General features: G+C 50.1%; 7 protein-coding genes across 7 annotated transcripts; 4 read left to right on the top strand and 3 right to left on the bottom strand.

The window, feature by feature from the left end:
• The first annotated feature begins 3,521 nt into the window (after positions 1–3,521).
• F5B22DRAFT_656748 (uncharacterized protein) lies at positions 3,522–6,733 on the top strand. Its single transcript, XM_047979989.1, has 2 exons — positions 3,522–4,275; positions 4,332–6,733. The coding sequence occupies exons 1-2, from the start codon at positions 3,572–3,574 to the stop codon at positions 6,211–6,213; spliced, it is 2,586 nt and encodes an 861-aa protein (XP_047829844.1). The 5' UTR covers positions 3,522–3,571; the 3' UTR covers positions 6,214–6,733.
• F5B22DRAFT_610835 (uncharacterized protein) lies at positions 6,121–6,733 on the top strand (the record flags this gene model as incomplete). The annotated part of the gene is made up of 1 exon (XM_047975239.1): positions 6,121–6,733. A coding segment is annotated over exon 1 (268 nt), but the record flags the coding sequence as incomplete, so codon positions are not given.
• A 479-nt stretch (positions 6,734–7,212) lies between these two features.
• F5B22DRAFT_231457 (uncharacterized protein) lies at positions 7,213–7,760 on the bottom strand. Its single transcript, XM_047969865.1, has one exon. It carries the CDS (start codon positions 7,550–7,552, stop codon positions 7,265–7,267), a length of 288 nt encoding a protein of 95 aa, XP_047829843.1. The 5' UTR covers positions 7,553–7,760; the 3' UTR covers positions 7,213–7,264.
• Positions 7,761–7,967: 207 nt separating this feature from the next.
• On the bottom strand, positions 7,968–9,343 carry F5B22DRAFT_647578 (uncharacterized protein; the record flags this gene model as incomplete). The annotated part of the gene is made up of 3 exons (XM_047978892.1): positions 7,968–8,685; positions 8,765–8,989; positions 9,264–9,343. 3 exons carry the CDS (start codon positions 9,341–9,343, stop codon positions 7,968–7,970), a joined length of 1,023 nt encoding a protein of 340 aa, XP_047829842.1.
• A 1,470-nt stretch (positions 9,344–10,813) lies between these two features.
• F5B22DRAFT_647577 (uncharacterized protein) lies at positions 10,814–12,446 on the top strand (the record flags this gene model as incomplete). Its single annotated transcript, XM_047978891.1, has 3 exons — positions 10,814–11,017; positions 11,205–11,285; positions 11,352–12,446. 3 exons carry the CDS (start codon positions 10,814–10,816, stop codon positions 12,444–12,446), a joined length of 1,380 nt encoding a protein of 459 aa, XP_047829841.1.
• Positions 12,447–14,166: 1,720 nt separating this feature from the next.
• F5B22DRAFT_637083 (uncharacterized protein) lies at positions 14,167–18,846 on the top strand (the record flags this gene model as incomplete). Its single annotated transcript, XM_047977383.1, has 4 exons — positions 14,167–15,611; positions 15,687–18,000; positions 18,037–18,075; positions 18,676–18,846. 4 exons carry the CDS (start codon positions 14,167–14,169, stop codon positions 18,844–18,846), a joined length of 3,969 nt encoding a protein of 1,322 aa, XP_047829840.1.
• Positions 18,847–19,886: 1,040 nt separating this feature from the next.
• F5B22DRAFT_231439 (acyltransferase family-domain-containing protein) lies at positions 19,887–21,977 on the bottom strand. The gene has a single exon (XM_047969864.1). It carries the CDS (start codon positions 21,615–21,617, stop codon positions 20,031–20,033), a length of 1,587 nt encoding a protein of 528 aa, XP_047829839.1. The 5' UTR covers positions 21,618–21,977; the 3' UTR covers positions 19,887–20,030.
• Positions 21,978–23,046: the final 1,069 nt, after the last annotated feature.

The following is a 23,046-nucleotide window of genomic DNA, read 5'->3' as shown; positions in this document are numbered from 1 at the left end:
TAAACGCGTTTTATGCAAACCACGCTGGTCTCAGCCGTAGTCTGGCTGTGGATAAGATATTAGATAAGATAGTATACACACGAGGACAGATAGACAAATACCGCGTGGGACAACGGGGGCTTCCCGGGACATACATATATTACATGATGATGTAGTTTTCCGCCGTATACCTGGTAGTCACGAGATTACCTAAAACTAGCCCGTATTTGTTCATTAATGAAGAACCCCCAGAGGCGTTTGCGCTTAACAAGCCTCGGCCGAATTTAAATGACGACCTATAATAAGTAGCGGTTAAGCTTCTACAGAGCCCTACAGCGGAAGTTGTATGCATGGTTGCAGCAGGATACCTACAACAGTATTATCCAAGCATTGTCCGGACACTGTAAATACCTAGGTACGCTGTTTGCTGCTCTCTTCGCTACCTTAGGAGCTGGATGTGACCCGCCTATGGCATCACTTCATACTTACCGCTACCAGACTTACATCTAATGAATACCTAGCGGTAAAGTCGCTGGGCGCCTAAACAGACCCTATGTAGGTAGCTACCTAGCTATCTCGAGGCACCAGTAAATATGTGGTCCTCATACTACCTAGTACCCAGAAGTACCTTAGCTGACCACCTAAGGGTGCCTATGTGTTATGTACCTAGAAGGTAGCTTCCTCTGCAGCTACCTTAGGTATGTAGACAGACAGAGCAACACTTTACATAGTAGCGAGTACCAAATGTAAGAATTGATCCACAATGAATTAAAGCAATGACGTAGGTGTCAACTTGGTTTATCGAGGTTGTGTGGCTGCCGTGTCTGGGAGAAATCTGAAACGGGGTCCCAGGTAAGATTACCTTGTCTGAAATCGGCAGAAGCAGCACCCCCCACCCCCGGCAGCTGTACATGTACGGTACGTGGGTACATGTTTCTACTTGCACGTGTGTGAACAGTTTGTACAAGCCAGCTCGAATCCAGTGACAAGATGATGTACAAATTACTGTACAACAACCTCATATATCTCTTTTATTATATATATATATATGTCACAGGAAACTAATTAAAACATATGATTAGACATGATTGAAACTTTGAGGTTGCCTAGATTGATAAGTAGGTAGGGTCACAGCCTGTCTTTAAGCTACGATGTAATCGTAGGTAGTATGTATGTGTATGTATCGGCCAAACTTATAGAGATAGTTAGTGGAAGGTTGGCATGCTGATAGCTGTCTACAGTACTTGCAGCTACCTCGGTATGCGAGTTTACGTAGGTACTAAATGTATGTGCTAGGCAGCCTGTTAACCAACTACGCGTGGGACGAGCAGTCAACACCACATTTACAAGTTCTTACTACCAACATAAGCACGTCCCGGAGAGGTGCCAGATATTTAACCATATCCATTCGATGCGAATGATGCTAGGTACTTTTGCAAAATATCCATTACATAGAGCATTCGTTTGGTCACCTACCTTGCTAGATACATACTTCCTTTCCTACCTACCGCCTAAGTACCTATCTAAGGTACTTACCTAGGTAGATAGACCGCGGGGGTTAGACTATTCTACCAATTGCGACATAAAGAGGTACAGTCAAGTACTGAGTCTGGGCATGCCGCATCCTGTCCAATACTATCAGAGCATTGCCACTAGACCGTCCCCTTTGGGTACTTTTGATAGCTCTAGAAGGCAGGGATACTTGCTATACATCTTCGAGTCCGGCACACACCGAATCTAACATTCTGAACACTCAATCTTCATTTCCTGCCATGCCATTCAGAGAGCAGAGAGAGGTACATCCCTTTACCCACAGTCTGCCTACAGTAAGTAGGTGTGTGAGTACCGGCCGGAACGCGTACACTTGCACCAAATCCCAGCATACCGGAGCAATCAGGCGATCGTCATGCAGCTGTGTCTGCGTCGCGCCAAAGTGCATGACAGGGACACGACAGTACAGTACCTAGACGGGCACAGGAGACATTGAAGATAGCATAGTAGGCACGGTAGGCTGCATAGCACAACACAATTCTGCAAGTACCTATTTAGACAGATAACTACCTATGTAGGTAGGTATGTAGGTAGGTAGGGCGGGCTTGAAGGGGGTGGGTGGCCATTTACATCTTCTGAGAGATGGGATGGAAGATCCCCGATGTGCCGACAGAGTTCCAACACAATGGGGGTTCCAGGATGGCATTGCGCGTCCATGGTCCATCGCACATAAGCGCACAAACGACGATCGCTTGGATCTCTTCCCAAGTAGATAAGTGGCGGTACGGTGAAAGGTGGGAATGTGTGTTTGAGGAGCGACAATCCAAACTTATTTTCTATTAGAGATCGGCAGCAGCCGCTTGCTCCTATTTTTTCTATCTGTCCCATCCCGTACTGTTCAGTTCAGTTCGTTCTTCAGTCTCGTCGTCGCCTTTCGGCTTGAGGAGCGCAAAGGAGTGATAGATTATCGCATAGGTACCGTACGGTGGATTTGGAAGACATAGCATAGCCTACGTACTCTTATCCTCTCTTTGAAGTTCTACCATCCATTGTACCACAGCATTCTGTCCAGGTGCACCGGCACAGTTCAATTAGCAGAGCGCTCGTCGTCCCATCTTTCATCTGACGAACCTGGAACTGCCAATCTGAACCCGCAACACCAACATCCAACATCGGCTCACAATCACAGCCCAGTACCTGCCAATCACTGTCGACTGTAAAACGTGAGCAACGGCTACCTATTTCAGAAAACGGAAACACGCTGTACCCGCCTCCCTACCTGGGTACCGACGATCTACGGCCCACCAGCGCGGATTGGTGAAGTCACTCCAATCCAACTATCTCTCCCTCCATTCCACTTGCAGCCTTGTCACCTACTACATAGGTATGCTCATTATCTCTCTTCGAGTGCTTCCGACCTTCTATCTTGTCTCTTATTCTTCTCCAGCCAATCCTGGCATCATATACGAGGACTACCTTCTTTGACTTTCTTCTCATTTTCCCGATACTTTTCAATACTTTCGTTCCCTTCGAGGCCGCCCAAGAAATAATTATTCGCTGCTTTGTTGGCCAGGAGCCTCTTCTGATCCTCATTAGTAAAGCGACAAACGCTGCAAGACCATACCACAGCCAACGCTACGTTCATTGTTCTAGCCTCTGCAGATAATTACATCTCGATACGGTGATTTCCAGGTCCTGGGCCGAAACAGCCCAAAGTTTGCTTCGTACTCTGCGTGCGTTTGCGTCCAACCTACTAACCAGTCCGTCCGAGTCTTCGGTCATCATATCGAGCCATATTTTTTTTTGTCACACGTCATCGCCTTCGGGATTTCTGTGATTTACCCGATTTTGTTTTGTGTCACAATCTATTTCCCGTCGAGTATAGTCGACGCGTGACTCGGCTGGCAGTGAAAGGCTGTTATAGCTGAAACAGTCTATTACGATCCGACCAACCTTCTCCGAGCTCTAGCATTGACGGGAATTTTTTCCTTATTAGTATTATCATTAATTTCCCATGTTTCTGGTGCGTTGAGGCTCTTGTGCGGCCAAATCCTTTGCCTCAGCAACGCGCAAATTCACTTCTCGGTACGCGACCGCCATTATGGACAAGTTTTCTGACTATATGCGGAAATCTGGCTCCTTCTCGAGTACGATGGGCCGCAGAGGCGACGTCTCTTTGCCGATGCATACCGATACGAAGCCAAGGACACCATTTCAGTTAAGAGCATTGCTAGGTCACTGCCTCTACCGCCGGGTAGTTATATGGATTGTCTTGATTGTGGTACTCCTAACATCACTTATTTTCAAACCGCGCTGGACAACACAATCACGCAATGTCTTGGATATCGTTCACGGGAGCAAGGTCCTTGTAAAAGAACCCATCGTTACCGCTGAAACCGTCGTGCTACAGAGCCAAGATAGCACGGTCATAGATTTTCCAGTCCAGGAAACGATATATGACGTCCAACTTGAGGAAGTTGAAGTCGAGATGGTCAATGTTGAGACGGCGGATGTCGATAAAAACACCCCAAACGATGCTCCAGACAAAGAAATCAACGACATACCCAACGATAATGCTGAGACCATCATTAACAGCCCTATTGACAGCGCCCACAAACCTATTTCGGAGAGCATGCCGGAGGATAAATCTGAGGATATAGTTCAGAACGTCCTTGAGAACTCCTCTGAGGATATTCCTGACGGTATTGTCAATGAGGAGCCTCCTATCAACCTCGAAAACGAGGAGGACGATACCAGGGAGGAAGAGGAAAATGCAGACTGGCCTAAGTGGCTCAAGTATAAGCAGTAAGTAGTATATCCGAATCTGAGAGGGAAGATGAAAATTTAACTATATGCAACAGCCTCGATGGTTATTATAGAGGATTGAGGGCGCTAGTGCAGCCTTCGGAGTATACCCCCGAATATCCCAAACCATTAATACCAAATCCCTCAGAGCCAGCTTCAACGCCCCATCATATCGAGGTCCCCAAACCGACCGTATTCCGACCCCACCCGGACTACGACTCTGACGCATGGCGAAAGACATATGTTCCTGTCAACCCCTGCTATGTCGACGCGAACAAGGAAGTACCAGCTCCCGATCTCTACGCTTACCCTGGTCTCGTTCAGGGGCAACCTAAACCAGCTATAGGGTCCCATGAAGCACTTGGATTGCAGAGCGATGTTTGCTTTGACAGGTTTGGTCGTTATGGCCCTTACGGTTTAGGGTATAGCTTGGACCGCGGAGGAGTTAGCGAATATCTAGACACAGAGAATGAGGGGAGTGAAGCCGTTTGGGAGACATCAGGTCAAATCAACTGGAACGATGTGAACTGGGCCCAAGCACAGGCCCAATGTTTTGAATCCAACCGCGATCGCTTCTTCACTGGCAACGAGACACGAGATGCAGAGCTGGCGTTGACAGGGCGCAAAAAGTTGAACCGCACGGCTATCGTTGTGCGAACATACGTTGGTTTCCAATGGACTGCCCACGCAATTTTGAACTTTCGCGCCATGATCTCGGAGCTGAACCTCAAGTCAGGCGGCGAGTATGACGTACATTTTCTCTTACACGTCCGCGATAATGACGCTCCCATTTGGGCCGATATAGAAACAGCTCGAGAAATCATCGAGACCAACGTCCCAACAGAATTCCATGGGCTATGTACTTTATGGTCAGAAGCGCAGATGAAGCTATTTTATCCCGGCGACTTTGGTGACACCTACGAAAACCCATCCAATGGAGATATCCATGGCGTCTATCGGTCCGCTCACATGCCGCTACAGCATTTTGCAGTAATCCATCCAGAGTATGAGCATTTTTGGAATTGGGAAATGGATATGCGGTGGACCGGCTCCTACTATGAGCTGTTCGATCGTCTGGGTAAATGGGGTGCCAACCAGACTAGAGTCGGTGCATGGGAGCGGTCAGCCAAATACTACATCCCTGGACTACACGGCACATGGGAAAATTTCTCGCAGCTTGTCAACACCGAAATCCAGGCGTCGAACAAGAAGCCATTACTGGGGCCTGTTACCTACACGGGGAAGATTGCTCTCAACCAGGGCCCAAATTTCATGCCAGCTAGCTGCGCAAGCGGGTCAGATATGTCTCAATGCGGTGTCGGAGAGGAGGCTGATCTCATTACCTTGAATCCCCTCTTTGACGTTGAGGAATCCGGCTGGGTGTTCGCCTCTGACGTTACCGGCTATGAGACTGCACTACCCAAACCTCCACGAAGGTGTTCCATCGTCACAGCCTCTCGTCTTTCCCGACGTCTCCTCTCGGTCATGCACGAAGAAACATGGCGCCTGCATCATAGCATGTTCAGCGAGATGTTCCCGCCTACCATGGCTTTCCACCATGGTTTGAAGGCTGTTTTTGCCCCCCACCCCATGTTTCTAGACCGGGATTGGCCTTTGGCGGAGATTGATGTGGCTTTCAATGGTGGTGAAGGCCATAATTCTGGTGGGCGTGGCTCTCCATTTGATCTCAACAATGAACATAACCACAAAGGCACAAGTTGGTATTACAACAGCGAGTTTGCGGGTTTGCTGTGGAGGCGCTGGCTCGGCTACGCCCAGATGGACGGGCGAGGCGATAATGGTGGCCGAGCAGGTGAGGGCACCATGCGCGGCGGGCGAGAGCAAGAGCAGGACCCCGCCAGTACTGGACGATTATGTCTTCGAAGCATGCTTGTGCACCCGATTAAGTGGGAAGACCCGGCTGAGAGAGAGGATTAAGCATACCTAGGACTTCTGTGCACCACAAAACGTATAGAAGGCATGAATTCATATAGGAGGTTCGAATTGGCAACGGTTATAGAATCGGGATAAAGGTAGACGAACTTCAGGTTCACACGCAACACAACACCACCCCATCATCATCATCATCATCGACATGGTCCCTATCATTTCCGAATCAGATACCGCAGGCCTAGCACATAAGGCTGCATTCATCCGAAGGCGTTCGGCTTTTGTCATTTGTTTCGCGTTTTGGTTTTTCCCATTTCACATTTGGGTTTTAACTGGTCTGGTGTACGGGACTCTTCTGCTTTGTATTTTTTTGCATCCTGCCACGGGATGGTGGGCTTGGTTGGTTTTGCAAAGCGCGGCCAAAAAAACATTATATCCTAATCGCAAATGGGGTACTCGAGCAATTGGCCTAGGTTAGGTATACAGCCAATTCTCGGCACGATTGAGGAGGACGGGACACTTAATTGCCAAAACGGTATAGGCAAGGACGGACAGCCATGTGTGGATCGTAATTGTCTAATCACTTACTTGAAATACTATTGTACAGAGAGAATGAAAGCAGCCAAAGCATGCATGCAGCAGATAGAAACGAAGATTAGGAGAAGAATAGGAATAAAAGTTTCGCGAAGCAAATTGTTGTTTTTCTGGTCTTATTCGTTGTTGTCCGTAAATATCTAGACTGTGCCTTGAAGTTTGGATTAAAATTGTCTCCGCTAAATTAGTAGTCGCGTTGTCTACTCACTTTCGATATAGCCACATCAGCAATGTATCTACTGACTTCGGCCCAACAGATAACTTGAGCCTTATGACCTCAAAGGGTGTTGCGCCAAAGACATGCTCTGTCAGAATATGTTTTTTCGTAGATGTGAGAATATTCGAGGTTCCGAGAGGCTGGCTGCGTAAGATGACCTTGTGTAAGTATAAGCACGGGTAATAAGCACCTTTGCTTGACTGGGAGAGGGTCTCTTCGCTCATATATCATGATGAAAAAGGGAAATTGCAAACAGTATATTGCAGCTTCGTTATCAAACCTATTCGACTAAACAAACCGACCAGTCACCCGCTTGCCAAACCCAACCGAACCATTCCATTCACCCAGCCACACGCCCAACATCGTCCTTGTTGAACAAAGTACCCATCGACCGACCCCTTCCTCTCTCCACCCCCAGATAGAAAGCATAAGTGAAGCATAACCCATTCGTTTTTCCCAATCGTAACCGCCAGGATAACTTCCTTTAAACTGAGTTACTATAGACAAGGTCAACCCAGCAAGAGCTCTTTGAACAAGAAGTATGTAAACAGCCCTCCGAAACTCTGCTGATAGCATATATAAAATTGAAGCAAACTCTCAAACCGTCATGACCCTCATCCGCCCACGAAAGAGGATTGACGGGAAACTAAAGCACGACATAATGTATGAAAGGGTGGGAAAGAAGATGGGGTGCCAGAGGGCAGGTATCAGGCGAAGTGAGAAGAGCGAGAAAGCCACCAAAACGCCAGAATAACGCCGTGAACGCCGTCTTCAGAACAGTGTATCGATAAACAAGACCGGTGAGATCCAGTAGCGGGTTGCAAGGCCATCATAATTCATGAACCAGCACGGAGCCTGCTCATGGTAGATGGAGTGGACTTTGGCCACCGTTGAAAGCGGACATCAACATCAGCGCGATGTGCAAGCTTCTTTGTAATAATAGTTTTTCTTATTTCAAGCTTGTGGGGAGCTGTGCGAAACACCCTTGCTTCTACTTTTTCAGCACCGCGTCATAGATACTGAATAGTCCACTGATGGCGGCGCCGGCTAGGACACCTTGATAGCCACCATAAATTGCAGAGTTGATACGTGCAATAGAAACCTCGCTGACCCAGCCACCAAATGTGACTCCTTGGCCGTATATCACGAAAGAGATGAGGGCCTTGACGACACTGAAGGTCAGGGGATCGACAACGGCATCGGGCACTGGAGCACTGCGACGCGTAACGCGCCCTTGATGCGCCCCGGTGGTCATGTTTACAAAGTACCCCGCAATGCTGGGGAGAATGAAGCTCGTGAAAGACCAGAGCAACGCGGGTGACCAAAAGGATGCAGTGAGCAGCAAAAACATGTCAGGGACGAATACTGGGTAGTCACTGGTCCCAAGGAATGAGATGGCAGGAATTGTGAATGCATATCGATCCGCTAGAATCTCCGGGCGCAAGAAGTAGGCCTCGAAGGCAGAGATGGCGAAAAGCACAGCATTCACGGTTGAGAGGGCCTCGCGCGTCGCGTGCGTGACCTCTGTTATGCCCGATTCCTTGTAAACAGTCGCGACGTGGCTCCTCAGAGCCACCGTAGAGCGATCGACGGCATTGGCGACATCAGCAGGCGTCGCAGGAAGAGGGATGCGGCTCGCCAGCGACAATGCGCGAGCAGGCGTGTGCGCAATGGCTGTCGAAGTACTGCTAGGTTCTTCTTCAGAAGTCCTACGGAGACATGGTTAGCATTGTCTGCAACGCGCGCAAGGACAGGCACTGAGGGCGCCGCGAAGACAACAAGACCTACTCAGCCGGCGGGATGATTTCTTCGGCAACCTTAGTCACGCGACGCTTAGCGACCTTGAGCTTCTCGGCTGCGCCATCTACATCTTTCTTGATGGGTGAGCCGATGGTGCGAGCACGGCTCGCGTAGTAGTTGACCAATTTGGGATCCGACTGGAAAGTGGCGGTGTTCTCCGCGAGGAACTCGTCGAGAGCAAGCTCTAGCTCGGCCTTCTTCAATGCATCGTAGCTGTTTCAGAGGGAGGAATGGTTAGCCATGTGGACGCATCGTGTCTTAGACGGAGATGATGCAATGACGCGTGGGGTTTCAGGGCGACCGAACTCTCGGAGACCTCAACAGCACATCAAAATTGCAACGCCGTGGCACGCGCATTGCATGCACATACATATAGATGGGAGCGAAAGCAGAACAAAACAAAATAACGCGCGACGAGCATAGATTGGGCGTGAAAACGACGAATTGGAACATGAATTGCTAGTGTGCGAGGGGTTCTAAGACGTACTTCTTCAGACCGGTGTACTGCGCCAATTCGGCGAGGTCGGTCTTGCGCTGTCTCTGCAGCCAACTGTTCGCGCCAGACATGTTTATCTGGAGGGGTCCGGGGGAAGCTCGCTGAAATGAATTGTAGCAAGGTTTGGAGGCAAATGCTGTTCGAGGTATCACGCTGGTCGCGCAACGTTTGCGATCAGGATGATGTCAATGTTGAGAGAATAGTAAGTGGTGTTCTGTAACAGACTGGGGGGGGGAGGGGGGGGGTGTAGGCAATGCGACGATGAGATAGGAATGTATCTATTCAGAACGGATGACGGGCGGTGGCGCGCGCGTGTCAGTGTGTATGTGTATGCGTGTGTGTGTGTGTGTGTGTTGCGAAAAGGTGGTGGATGATTGTGGATGATGGGAAATGCCGGGGGTGGGTTGGTTTGGTTGGTTTGGTTGGTTTGGTTGGGGGTGGTGTGTGTGCGAGTGAGCGAGTGAGTGAGTGAGCTGTGATTGTTTATGTTTTCCTGTTGGAGCTTGGAGCGAGCTTGGAGCTTGCTCGGCCGGAGAGCTCTCTTTTTTGACAGGATGGGGGATTGGTGATGTGGATGGGGATGGGGATGGGACCGTGGAGGGGGTCGCGTACCTACTGTACACTCCCTCTTAACCACCATTGAACTATTGAACTATTGAACCATTGAACCATTGAACCATTGAACCATTGAACCATTGAGTACACCTACCTTCTTGGCTCCCGACCTACTACCACAACCTACAGGTAGCGTATCCATGTGAATGCGATTGTGCTCGATTGGGATGGGGCCCTTGGACGTTTGGGGAAAGTCCCAGGAAACTTGCCTGATGCACGTCGTCGTCTCGTCTCTGGTCTGAAGTAGTCTTTGGCGGGACTGCGGGAGCATCCTCTGTCGATGAGGTCACCTGTTCCTTCAGATTTTTATCCAAGGTTAGGGGAAAGGTCTGTCAATTCAAAATTCCTACAACCACACCCTCGAGTCATATGTCAAAGTTCCATCTATGGGTTGATGTACGATTATTTGCATGTTTATAATGGACATAACTACTGTTAGGAAACATGTTTTTATTTTCATTTGTTTAGCGTTATGTAATGCACATAGCCATCAATGGATGGCATACTTTGAGGTAGAGATAGGTCGTCTCCCGTGCTCTTAACGTGGCTACAATGAGATATGACGCAGATTTAGATAGCCAAGTCGTCAATCTAACTTACCTAGTTGTCTATATGTACATGCGTGTTGTACGTGCCTACATATATACATACATACATATGTAGGATGCTGAACAGGTCATGTTGTACGGCAGGTGCGCGTGACAAAACTGCTTCCGAAAGTCACCAATATAATATAATATGAAAGATGGGTGGGTGAGATGAAATAGGTGGCACGAGCCCCGCTGAAGGTGCCTGGTGAAGTTGCCTGGAGCACACGCTCAGTTCCTCGCCCTCTAAACACCATCCATGGAGCAAATGACCGCCTCACCACCGCCACCTCGCCGTGATTTCTGTGCTCACTCTATTCGGAACACGGGAAACATGCCATGGCCTTCTTCTCAAACATCAAACGCTTCCACCGCAACAATGTCGCCACGATTCGCAGCTCGCCGCTGGCTGAGGTCTCCGGCGCGCTCGGCGATCTCGGCACCCTCCTACCACTCATGATCACCCTGGCCGTAAACGGGTCCATTTCTCTCTCGACGACGCTCGTTTTATCGGGCTTCTTTAACGTCGTGACCGGAGTCGTGGTACGTATGAAAACCTACCGTGCCGGTTCTGAGACCTGGACTTGGTAGAATGACCTACCTATTGTCTTCCACCGCTAACGGTTGCCGCAGTACGTGAACTTTTGACTCTGAAACATGATCACTGTTACCTGCGTAATTCTAGAAAGTATGTAATAAGGAACTGAGTTAACATGTTTTGATATGGCAGGTTTGGGATCCCTTTACCTGTGCAGCCCATGAAGGTATTTTACGCCATCCAATTATTTACTGCGCGACGCGGCGCGCAGTTGTAAGCCGCCCGGAAAAAGGAGCGGCGAGTTGATGCATGCGGATCTTGGACTAACACCGGTCTTAGGCTATTGCAGCAGCAGCGATCGCCTCGCACACGTCTCAACGCGAGACTATGGCTGCTGGGAGTGTGACGGCTGGGCTCGTGCTACTGCTCAGTATAACTGGTCTCATCCGTCTTGTCACCAGAGTTATCCCCATTCCCGTAATCAAGGGCATTCAGTTTGGAGCCGGGCTATCGCTCGTGATTTCCGCAGGTTCATCTCTTCTGCAGAAGCTGAATCCTGTCTGGCAACAACCCCTCGATAATCATGTCTGGGCGTTAGCTGCCTTCCTATTCCTAATACTGACTCAACGGCGCACTCGTTTCCCCTTTGCACTGATCATGTTCGTGATCGGCCTTGCCATTGCCTTAGTCCGCGTCGCTGTGAGTCGAGAGATGAACATGCCACGAGTACACATCTGGAATCCATATTTTATTCTGCCGAACTGGAGTTCTGATGCCATTGGCATGGGCATCGCGCAACTCCCTTTGACGACCCTGAACTCTGTTATTGCTGTCAGTGCTCTTGCTTCGGACTTGCTTCCTAATCTACCGTCCCCGAGTGTAACGGCCGTCGGCATCAGCGTGGCAGCGATGAACTTGTCCGGCTGCTGGTTCGGCGCTATGCCTGTATGTCACGGGTCAGGGGGCCTCGCAGCGCAATACCGTTTCGGCGCACGTAGCGGAGCCAGTGTGATTCTCCTGGGCGCCTTCAAGGTTGTTCTCGGTGTTGTTTTTGGGGAATCACTACTCGACCTGTTGCAAACGTTCCCACGAAGTTTGCTAGGAATTATGGTTCTTGCTTCTGGCCTAGAGCTTGCCAGAGTAGGACAGAGTCTAAATCATGGTGCTTCCGATTTGTGGGAGGCATCGTTAGAGGAAGATGGTAGCGGAAGGGTTGGAAAGCGCCATCGTACCGTTAGTGACGAGGAGCGCGCACGGCGATGGAATGTAATGCTTATTACTACAGCCGGTATTCTGGCTTTCAAGAATGATGCCGTTGGATTCATCGCTGGAACGTTGTGCCATTACGCCTACCAGTTCACCGACTGGGCGGAGGCTAAATTGCATGCGCATAGATATGGCTCGTCTGAGAGAACACCATTGCTACAGCCCTAGGCACGTACTAGGGTTTCTGCTAAAGAGATCAACGACGTAAGATATACATACAATGAGTGTATATATGTAACTCGTGTAAGGATGGGGGTATCATACAGGGTCATGGCTAGTATTTACCTTAGGTTCGGGAGGCGTTTTAGAACAACAGTGATCATACTTTAACCTGGAATGAGGTGTATTTAAATACCTAGGCTTTAAACCCCAATCTCTTCCAGTAGGAGATAACATTCATCTGATACTCCTAGCCGGAATAAAGAGATGGTTCTATTTACAACATCTAGAAAGACCCCGGAAGTCGACGGCTAATACGCCGGCGAATAGCAAGCGGTAGTTTATTCATCTTTGGCCAAGTTCTACCTAGGTAGATATATATATTTGTTGACACGAAACATTGGCTAGGCCTGGGCTGTCGGCTTGACGCGCTAAGGCGAAGTGTTATGCTTGACTGCGCTCATGCTGCAAATCAACTTACAGAATACAGCGCTGGCGATTGGAGGCTGCAAAGCTATGTACCTACCTACCTGGTAGCACTATGTACATGTACCTAGAGCTAGGTATTGGTCTCCTCTCCGCCCTCCTCCAGTGTAGGTAGTCAGTCGTAGCTAGTTGGAGTTGGCTAACTAGGTATGTACCTACATAGATAGTTACTGTTCGTGGCCAGTTTTCCCCACGTTTGGACACAATAGAAAACAAGGCGCATCTATAAGTAATCCTGCTATCTATCTATGTTTCAAGCTTCATTCAAAACTCTGTTGCCTCTTCCTCATTGCATAGAAGTAGTTATCAGTATGGACATGGGGGGTCTGGAAAAGTCACAGGCGGGAAAGCTTGAGCAAACTTGAGGCTATAGCGGCCAATCAGAGTTGTCTACGGGCATCTAAAAACCCCAAAGAGGCGCGCCAAAAGAGGGGAGTAGCTCTAGCGCTAAAACCTAGCGGGACTAAGTTAGAGAGCCTAACCTTATATGACTAGCGCGAGGTGAAAAGATGGCTGCGGCGGCTGTTCCCACCTGCTGGAATTTTTCTTATCATGGGCCGATCGAAGCAGTGATCAAAGCAGCGCGGGCAGGCGGTGACAATTCTATCCTCGCTCCGCCGCCGACCGACGTGCCAATTGCCGGCCTCTGCCTGCCTCTGCTATCTAATCGCATCGCGCGCATTGAAAGTCCCCTGCCACCCGGCCATGTCTTGTCTGCACCTACACCTGCTCTCCTCCCTGCCAGCGACAACAGCCCCAACGCTACCACGACGAACGAGCTGTCTCCCTCCGACCAGCGATGACTTCGTCCAATGCTGCCCCGGCCGATGAAGGCCGTGCAGCTGCCACGGCTACCGCCACGGCAACGGCTACCATCGCCAACACCACCGCTGCCGCCGCCGACGTCGCCAGCTCCTCCACCACCACCACCACCACTACGACGACGGCCGCGCCCGCGACGACGACCACAACCACCGCAACCACCATACAATCTCCACCGCCCGCTACAGCCGTCTCTACGAGTTCACGGCCGCCTTCGCGTAAAGACGAAGGTGACGACCCCCCTGGTCATAATGCTCCGGCCTCTAGCGCGCCGGATGCAAAATTAACATTAACATTGGGTGCGCATACACCCATAAAACCTTCAGACACAACTTTCGATACGGCCAGTGCTGAGCATCGATGCTCTCCTGCACATATTCCCAGTCAACCGCCGCCCGACTACGATCAACCTATCGACGAGATGGACATTGACCCTCCTCCTATACCTTCTCCCCCTACCGTTTCACCTTTGTCGACTCCGGCAGCTACTCATATCAACGTGGATGACCTTCCCGATGATGACGCTGCAGTAGCTCAAAGTACTGCGGACCACCAACCACCTCTCTCCATGATCCGAGACGCCTCGATATTCCGCAGTGGCCAAGGAGCCTTTGGCCCCCCACTAATTGCGAGTCAACGAATGTCGTCTGCGCCAGAGGAGATGCAGCTGGACGAACCCTTCATGCCAGACCACATGAGCTACCGCCGACAAGCTCAGGTCCAGGCAATCGCGACAACTGACCCCGATCCACATGGTGCCGACTATTCGCATAGCATACTTTCTGGTATGCGTCTGTCTCAGGGGAGCATAGACCCGAGTGCTTACATCATGAATCTTGCGGCCCAGGCCACTCTTTTTCAAGACCATGGCCCTTCTGTCATAGCGCCCTCTGCAGTCTCGTTGCATTCTTTGACTCAAGAAAGCGATGCACTTACGGGGAGTGCAGAACCCGCATCTACAAATGGAAGCCAACAGTTGGAATCTTTTGCTAAGATAGAATTTGCTGATAGTACTTTTCAAATGACAACATACGCTGTTATTATCGGTCGCGACAAGCAAGCAATGGAACAGGCAAGAGCCAACGAGAGGAGGGAAGCAGCTTACAGACGCAAATGCGAGGAAAATGAGAGGAACGGGCTGCCTCCGCCTACGCCCATCATGCATGACAGAGGCAAGTTTAGTAAATCCTATGTTAGCGAAGAGGGTGGTATGCTTGGGCCAGAACACTCAGACGGAGAGGATGTGAAGCCTGTGAAAAAACGTCGTCCTAGTTCCGCCGCTCAATCTGCTGCTGGTGAAGATGATGCTTCTGGTAACCACGTTCAATCTAATCGACAGTACGTGTCGCATACTACGGGAGCCGCTGCGGTGGATTTGGGTACTTTGCAGCCGTCTCCAGAGCATATCCCATTTATCGGTATACATTCGCCAGGACCAGATATTGCCAGTAAAACGCGTGGTATTTCTAGACAACATCTCAAAATTCAGTTCAATAAGAAGAGGGGTGTCTTTGAAGGAATCGCGTTACACAAAAACGGCTTTTTCTGCGAAGACGTTCTTTACGGATTAAATCAGCCTGCAACGTTGAGAAGTGGCGACCGACTACAGATCAAAGATGTCGAGTTTTTATTCATCATCAACGGTGTTCAGCTTGGAATGTCCGGTGGAGAGGATGAAGATGCTGCATCAAGCAAGCGGATGTCGGTGGGTGGCAAAGAAATGAGTCTCGACTTCGAGCATTCCGATCATGAAAACTTCAGGGATACTAGCGAAGAATTGTCCGACGTAGAGAATGTTCCCACTCCCATCATTGAGTCTGAGCATGGTGATGAGGAACTAGAGCCTGCGCCAACCCCAATCACAGCGTCATTATTAACACTGGCGGCAAATTCAGAACCGGTACCAGAACCAGAGGCTGCGGGTGCTCAACCTATTGCTAGAGATGAACATCTAGATGAAACCATCAAACCTGAGTTCGATATGCTAGGCGATCTTCCGCCTGATTTCGCGATGCCCGATATTCCCAAACGCCGAGGACCAGGGCGACCTCCGAAGGATGGAATCATGTCAAAGAGGGAGCGCAGACTATTGAAGAAACAGATGCAAGAAACCTCGAAAAAGACTTTGCCCCAAGATCCACAGGAAGAAAAAATCAAACGCCCCGTTGGCCGTCCCCGGAAGAATCCCCTCCCTGAGGATGGTGAACGGGCTGAGAAGCGCAAGTATAACAAGAAGAAAAGAGAAGATGGCGAGGAGGGATCTGATGTTGAGAAACGCATCAAGGAGAAGAAAGACAAGAAAGTCCGACCCAAATCGCCACCTCTGGAACTTCGAATTGAGGATTACACTGCGGAACAACTGCAGAAACCAACCAAGAATTATGGCGTCTTAATTGACGAAGCTCTTACGAATGGTCCCCCGGATGGTTTAACCCTCAAGCAAATATATAAGAGAATTACGGCAAGATATCCCTGGTTCTATTTTAGGTCCGAGACGAAAGGGTGGGAGAGCAGTGTTCGACATAACCTGATTGGTAACGAAGCTTTCAAGAAGGATGAAGAGACTGGCCTCTGGTCTCGAGTACCAGGAGTAGAACTAGATGCTGGCAAAAAGCGCAAAGCCAGCTCACCAGATCGTCACCTCGGATCCGCACATCTTCATTCGCACTTATCACACCCACCGTACTATCATGGCAGCCCCTACGCTAATGCTAGCAACCTTTCATATGCACATGGGCTTCCAAATTATCACACTGAGCAAAAGCCCTCTCAACCCGCATATACCTCGACAGGACAAAGCACACAGCTTCACACAACTCCATCGCAGCCCGTTGCCCAGCCAGTATATACGGCTCATGTGCCGGCACCAGCTCAATTACCTCCTGGCTACGGAAGTCTAACTCAACCAAGACCGTCAAACGTGCCCCAACAAAGTACATACAGCTCTCCTTACGCACGCCCACCGCCGCCTCCTAATCCACCCGCCAAAGTCGAAACAGTTCAGTCAAGCGCCCAAACTACTCCCGCGTCATCAACTCCACGGCCTATGGCTTCTACACAGCAGCAACAGCCAAAACCTAGTGTTGCTAATGCTGGGCCAAGTGAGCAGCTGTCACCGGAGATTGAAAAGGCAATAGTGCAGTTCAATGCCAACATGCTGAATGTGATTTCCAAACAGACACCGCATGCCAAACTTATCGTTGAAGCGGCTGCCAACCGAGTCCGGGGGCTACCAGTGCATAACAGAGTCCCAGGTTTCGATTCAGTTGAAACGACTCTTGTCAATGCGATGCTAGGAATGATCAGAGATATGAAGGCCAAGCACCCTTACACCGCGTCAGCTTCTCCAGCCCCGAGCGCGCCTGCGCAGCCAAGTTCTACGCCAAGCCCTGCACCACCCAACACCGCCGAGGCTGAGATACAACGACGACTAAGGAACTTTCGGGATAGCATGGTTACGGCGCTTAAGAAGAAGACTGACAAGGCTGAGATTATTGTAGACTCAGCCATCAACCGTGCTCGGGGATTGCCGGCTGCTAAGATTCCTGGCTGGGAGGAGGCGGACAAACTGATGGTTAAGTCTGTCACGCAAATCATTGCCGAAGCACGCAGTGCGCATAACCTTACACTGCAGAAAGCTTCACCATCTCCGGCAAATAACAGCCGAGCAGTTGTGCCACAACCAGCACAATCCATCCCCCGCGCAGAACCGTCCACTTCCCCCGCTCCGGCTCAGGCCCCTACCACATCTACTACACCACATGTGCCTCCCAACAATAGCATGTCAAGAGCCCCTTATGCTTCGAACACCCAACCGCCGCTGTCAGGACCTTCAAGTTTAAATGCCTCTTCAATGACACGGCCAGGTATGCCTCTCCAACGGCCCTCTCCGGTCTCCCTTACGCGCCCGTCAACGGCTCCAATGACTCGCCCAACAACTTTGCAAAAAGATTCGGGAACTGCACCAACCATGGGATCTACCATTGTCCCTACCGCTCCACGGCCCAACGTGTCGAGTCCTGCTCCCCCCAGTGCCGGTGTTCTTGACCAGATTACTGGCCACAAAAGGTTTGCGGACGATGCGTTTCACAAGAGCCACCACACCAATGGTGGTAACAACACGAATAGTCACAGTACTAGCCATACCGTTTCTTCTAGCAACACCATAAACAGCTCTGGCGTCAACACAGCTAACAGCTCGTCTGTTATCAAAGCCACGCCATCAATTACGTCAGCAAGTGGTGCTTCGAGCGGGGTGAGAAGTAGCATGGCGAACAACCTAGCAAACCAGGTGACGAGCAGCGCGATAAATAATATAGCAGGCAATTCAGTGAGTCATCCGACAAGTATATCTTCGACTAGTATAGCCAGCAATCAGGCAAGCAGCACACCACCGAATGTGGCAAAAGTCCAGACGAGCAGCATTCCAAACAATATGACAAGCTCTGCAGTGAATAGCAACGCTGCTGGCAATATGTCGACGAGTATTACGAGTAACAATACCAGCATTGCTTCAAGTGCTGGCAATGTTAATGCTATCAAGACTGGTTCTAGTAGCAGCCTGGGTGCCGGCACGCCGACAACTGCCACTGGTCAAATTACCAAAAATGCAACAGATGGCACTAAGACTAGTAATCCCCCTATAACTGCGATCGATGTCGCGAACCAGTCTGTCGCTGTTGCTACTAACAGCAATACTGGGAATGCACATGGTGGTAACACTGGTCTCAAGCCTATACAAGCTCAGAACGTCAATACAACCACTAACACAAGCATCCCCACAGCTGCTGGTGTTGATCCTGTTATTGGTACTCGTCCAGGTGGACATTCAGGTGCTCAAATCCCAATCAGTGCTAAGGAGAGTCCAAATGGTATAGCAGAAAGTGAGAAAAGTGCCCCCGCCAAGGTCACTACAACAGAGCATCATGAGCCAGCGACTTTCAGGGCGCCGGCACCCGTTCATAACATATCTAGCCCTGCACCACCAAGCGCCGGGGTTGTGGACCAGATTGCTGGTCACAAGCGGTCACTAGATGAAGGACCGGGCAGTGCAAATGCAGAGCAGCCCGAGCCTAAGAAAATCGATATCTCGTCCGCTTAGTATACGGTCATTAAACACGGTTTGTGATGAAGACGCCGGGTTATGGTCATGAATCAGGTGAGCAACGAATGATGGCTAAGAAATTATCATACGAATTACGAAATTGCATTGCATTCTGGACTTTCAGGGCTTTCACAAAAATTAAGACGGCCAATTTTATGCTTGGGACTGGTGTCCTATCCCTATTATAGGCGAATGGATTCGAGAAAGGCGTTTTAGGGTTGGCCAAACGAATACAGCGGATGGGTACACAACTCAAGAGTTCTGTTATAAGATACCATTTCTAAGTTATACGATAGCGTATATCTGAATTATCAGATTTGCCTATCTGCATGTTTGGCTTGTTATCGAGATTTGCGGGCAGAAGAGTCCCGGAATTGCTCGGCACGTACAAGATTCATCAGAGCGCATCTACCATAAGTAGTCCTCGACGTAATAAATGTATATATATTATACCAAACAATTGTATTCGAGGCATCTGGACTAAGGTACCCATGAAACCAACGTCGAGTCAGCGTTTTGGAATACGAGAACTGGATTTGAAAGCATTCATGAGACTAGGAAATTGATTTATCTTGGTTAACAGTTATGCCGACACTCACATCAATAGCTTTTAGATGAGCATATCTTAAAATCAACCGATGCGCGGCCTAGAAGCTGTATAATATGCATTTTGATCTATGGTGGCAATGACACGCTACGGACCTCTCGGTCAGTTTCTCGACTGCTGCTTCTGCGATAGGTGCTTGCTCATAAGTTATGCTTATCACAGACCATTGTGCGAAACAGGCACATAGCCGAACATGCTAAAGGGGCGAGACGATTGAAGCCCAACTCGTAGACAGCTAAACACTCTGCGGGAGCTAGGTCAAGGCAACAGAGTGGGTAATATCCAGTCTATGCTCCCTCGGCTCCGAGATTGGTGAAGCCATGGCGGCTTAGGTTCTTCGGGGAATATCCCTGGAGAACATAGATGCGAAGTTTTAACATTCAGATAAAATGGGCATCACTGTTGTGACTATTGGGCGGACTTAATCATGCTGGAATCACCTGCCTTAATCAATTCGCAGTTACATAACGCCAATGTCGCTTCGCCTGCGACAATTCCTAATTCCGTATCCAACAGATTCTATGCTTTGTTGTTCACCTAATAAATCTACATACCAAACGCTCGGACGCGAGTATTACACACTTAGCTTGGATTCTAGCCACTTAGCAAACCGCACCGAAGGGATGTCTACCGCACGCCAAAAGATATCAGCAGCCCAGACTACGAGAGGAATATTGATGATAGAAGCGAGAGCGAAACCAGCCTTGTATCCGGACCCCTCGGTTCCGGTGATCCCCCAGGCCCAGCGCTGGACAGGATATCCTAGAATGTGCGTCACTGGTCCATGCATCAGATAAATGGCATAGCTAAGATGGCCCAGATATTGAACCGGGGGCTGTTCGAAGAAGCGCTGCCAGCCACGCGACCGCGCCGCGCAGAACACGAACAGACACGCGCCTATAACTTGCCAGAAACGGTATTTCTCGCTGAACCAGGTCGGGATGAACGTGCCGAGGAACCTCCAGCCCGGCACGTCCCACGGGCCGGCATCGGGACAGGATAGGAGATATAGGGCTAAAATGGAAACGAGTGTCCAGAACGAATCCATACCAGACCTGTGATAAGCTGGTGACGGAGCCGGACTCGTCTTCTCTTCCAGCGGTAGTTGAAGCGTAGGCTGCGACGCCCCCGGGTTACGCCCCTCGTGAGCATTGCGTCTCAAGTCTAGGTCCGCGATGATCATACCCGCGAAGAAAAGCAGCATCTCCCATCTATCGTTCCGCAGGACGAACCACGAGAGCAAGCCCACTACCACCAGCCTGACGTTGTCCCGCAGTCGCGCCGTGCCAATGAGCACCAGGAAAAGCACCATCGAGCACCGGAACTCTAACGGGATCGTCCACAGGTGCACGTCGTACTGCGTAGAGCCAGCGTGGTTCTCCCAGCTCCAGATATGGATGAAGGCCCACATTTCGTGACCCCAATGCCGCAGCTGTGCAGGTAGCGAGTCGAGCTGCTTGGGGTGGTACTCGATGACGTTCCGGGTGAACGTGCGGTCCTGGATAAACTCTCTTGTTGACTCGTACGCGCCCCAGCGAAGCAAGAGCGCCACACCCAACGTGGAGACGATGGGTGGCAGATACAGCCTGAAGAAGCGGCGGAAGACGAGCGAGGAGGTCGTCCGTGCGAAGGCCTCCGAGTTTCGCTTGCGCGCGAGCTGCAGGGGTCGTAGCGAGAGCGCGTACCCGGATATCACGAAGAACACGCAGACACATGAGGGCCCGCTGTAAATCAGCCGCACGAAGGGCAGCCGCCAGAACGAGGTGTACGTGGACACAGTCGGTGGCGGCTCGTCGGAGTCAGGGGGCGGCCGGGGCAGCCAGCCGTATCCCTCGGCGATGAAGAAGACCGTGTAGAAATAGTGGCAGAAGAAGACGAAGAAAGCGGCCAACCCTCGCATCCCGTCGAGATAGGCCGTCGGGCTGAGCGTCTTCGCACCACTGCCGTTACTATGGGTCTCGTTGCGGCGGTCCCGCGCCGGCGAGAATCGATTATGTGTGAAGCTCGGGAGGAGGAAGACGGCCGTGCGTCTCAGCACGAGGTTCGTGTAGGTCGCCCATCGGATCTTGCCTACGCCATATTCCCCTCCTCCCCAGATGCCGTCGTTCTCCTGGTCCTCGGTCAGCAAGGCCCGCCGCTTCTCTTCTTCTATGAGCAACATTTTTTGGAAGGACTGCACGCCGAATGACTTTGAACGGGGTTCATGTGTCCCCCCCCCGTGATGGGCTCTTTCTCCCAAGCAAGGGAAGATTACGCTGGTTTTGATAACCCGGTTCGCTGTCTACCCCTTCATCGGTGTAACTGGATTCTGAAAGGGGCACACCGAAAGTCGTCCCGGTTCGAGTCAAGGTGTACAGGATCCGGGTCTCACCAAGGTCGAACGAGATGCGAGATCGCGATGGTGTCGCACGAGATGTAAGTAAGTATAGTTCGCCCGTTTACCTAGGGTCGTTATCCTAGCGACTACTAATGTGGAAATACAAGAATCCACACGGAAAAATAAAGAGAGTAAAGAAATATGAAAACAGTGAGTGAACGTAGTGTAGGTGGATTAGGAGGTTGGACTCTACCCAGTATTCAGGCATCGCGGGATGGGCTACACTACACTGTTTTCTGAGAAGACGGTCGGTGCCCCCTTTTGGGTTACTTAGTTGTATCATTTCAAGGACCTACAGTACATACATGAATTTACACATGCCCATACCGAATTGTCTGGATCGGCCAGGTTGAGAGCATACGTGTAGCGTACGTAAGTGTTGTAAGGAAGATGATATGGCACTGTAGGGCAAAACTTCCTGTCTGCCGTGTCCCCTGGATGTTGCAGATCATGCGAGCCTCCGTTTTTTTCAGATCCAGTTATATAAAGAATTGCCAGTCGGGGGACATCGAGAAGTCGAGATCGGCAAAAGGTAATCAACAGTCGAGGTCGCACCATGTCAATCGTCATAGTATAGTGTACGTATCAGATGTATCAGATGCGTATGTTATTGCCTATCTACATTTATCAAGAGGGGAGAGTCTCCATAATTACTTGTGTTGTTCGTCGTCTCTTGTTTCACGATTGATTTCGCGCTGGGCCCACGTCATTCTTTAGCATGGCTTGACTTGGTACAGATTGGCAACAGGGTCCAGACTGGACTGTGGCAGTGCTTCTGCTTTCCTTGGGTCTTGGGCCAGATGGCCCAGTACTGCCCAGGTCATACATTTTACATATAGGAGTAATTGGCATCAAATACCACTTTTGGAGGTGTTAGACTAAGAGGATCAATCAGTCGAGTCAGTGTCCACATTAAACCCTAGACTCCTCGAATGTTTTGTGACTTTCTGCTTTATTAGCGATTATTATTGGAGTACCACCCCTATATCTCGCTTATTCATCCAATGAGTTGATTCTCAAGTCCTATATATACCATGTAGAATAAGAAAGTGTAGGTGCATTCACTCGTCGTAGCGAATTTCTGGCGTAGTTAATTAATGTACATAGCGGCCGGCCGGTTGTGTTGAGACATAAGTACACACACTACTATACACTAATCTAGGTATGGTTGTAATATGCGGACGACCAAGTAACCGGTTTTGACCAATGCCGG

Source organism: Xylaria bambusicola (assembly GCF_022495145.1).
Source record: "Xylaria bambusicola strain CBS 139988 unplaced genomic scaffold F5B22scaffold_27, whole genome shotgun sequence".
Classification (NCBI taxonomy): domain Eukaryota; kingdom Fungi; phylum Ascomycota; class Sordariomycetes; order Xylariales; family Xylariaceae; genus Xylaria; species Xylaria bambusicola.
The sequence above is the reverse complement of the archived record's forward strand: the minus strand, read 5'-3'. Positions and strand labels throughout refer to the sequence as shown.

What these genes read in the sequence shown, in the direction of transcription:
- F5B22DRAFT_231457 (XM_047969865.1), bottom strand. Translation starts at nt 7,552, where the DNA reads ATGCTATCAGCAGAGTTTCGGAGGGCTGTTTACATACTTCTTGTTCAA.
- F5B22DRAFT_231439 (XM_047969864.1), bottom strand. Translation starts at nt 21,617, where the DNA reads ATGTTGCTCATAGAAGAAGAGAAGCGGCGGGCCTTGCTGACCGAGGAC.
- F5B22DRAFT_656748 (XM_047979989.1), top strand. Translation starts at nt 3,572, where the DNA reads ATGGACAAGTTTTCTGACTATATGCGGAAATCTGGCTCCTTCTCGAGT. An exon ending in AAGTGGCTCAAGTATAAGCA is followed by an intron (nt 4,276 to 4,331) that starts GTAAGTAGTATA and finishes TATATGCAACAG; the next exon opens with CCTCGATGGTTATTATAGAG.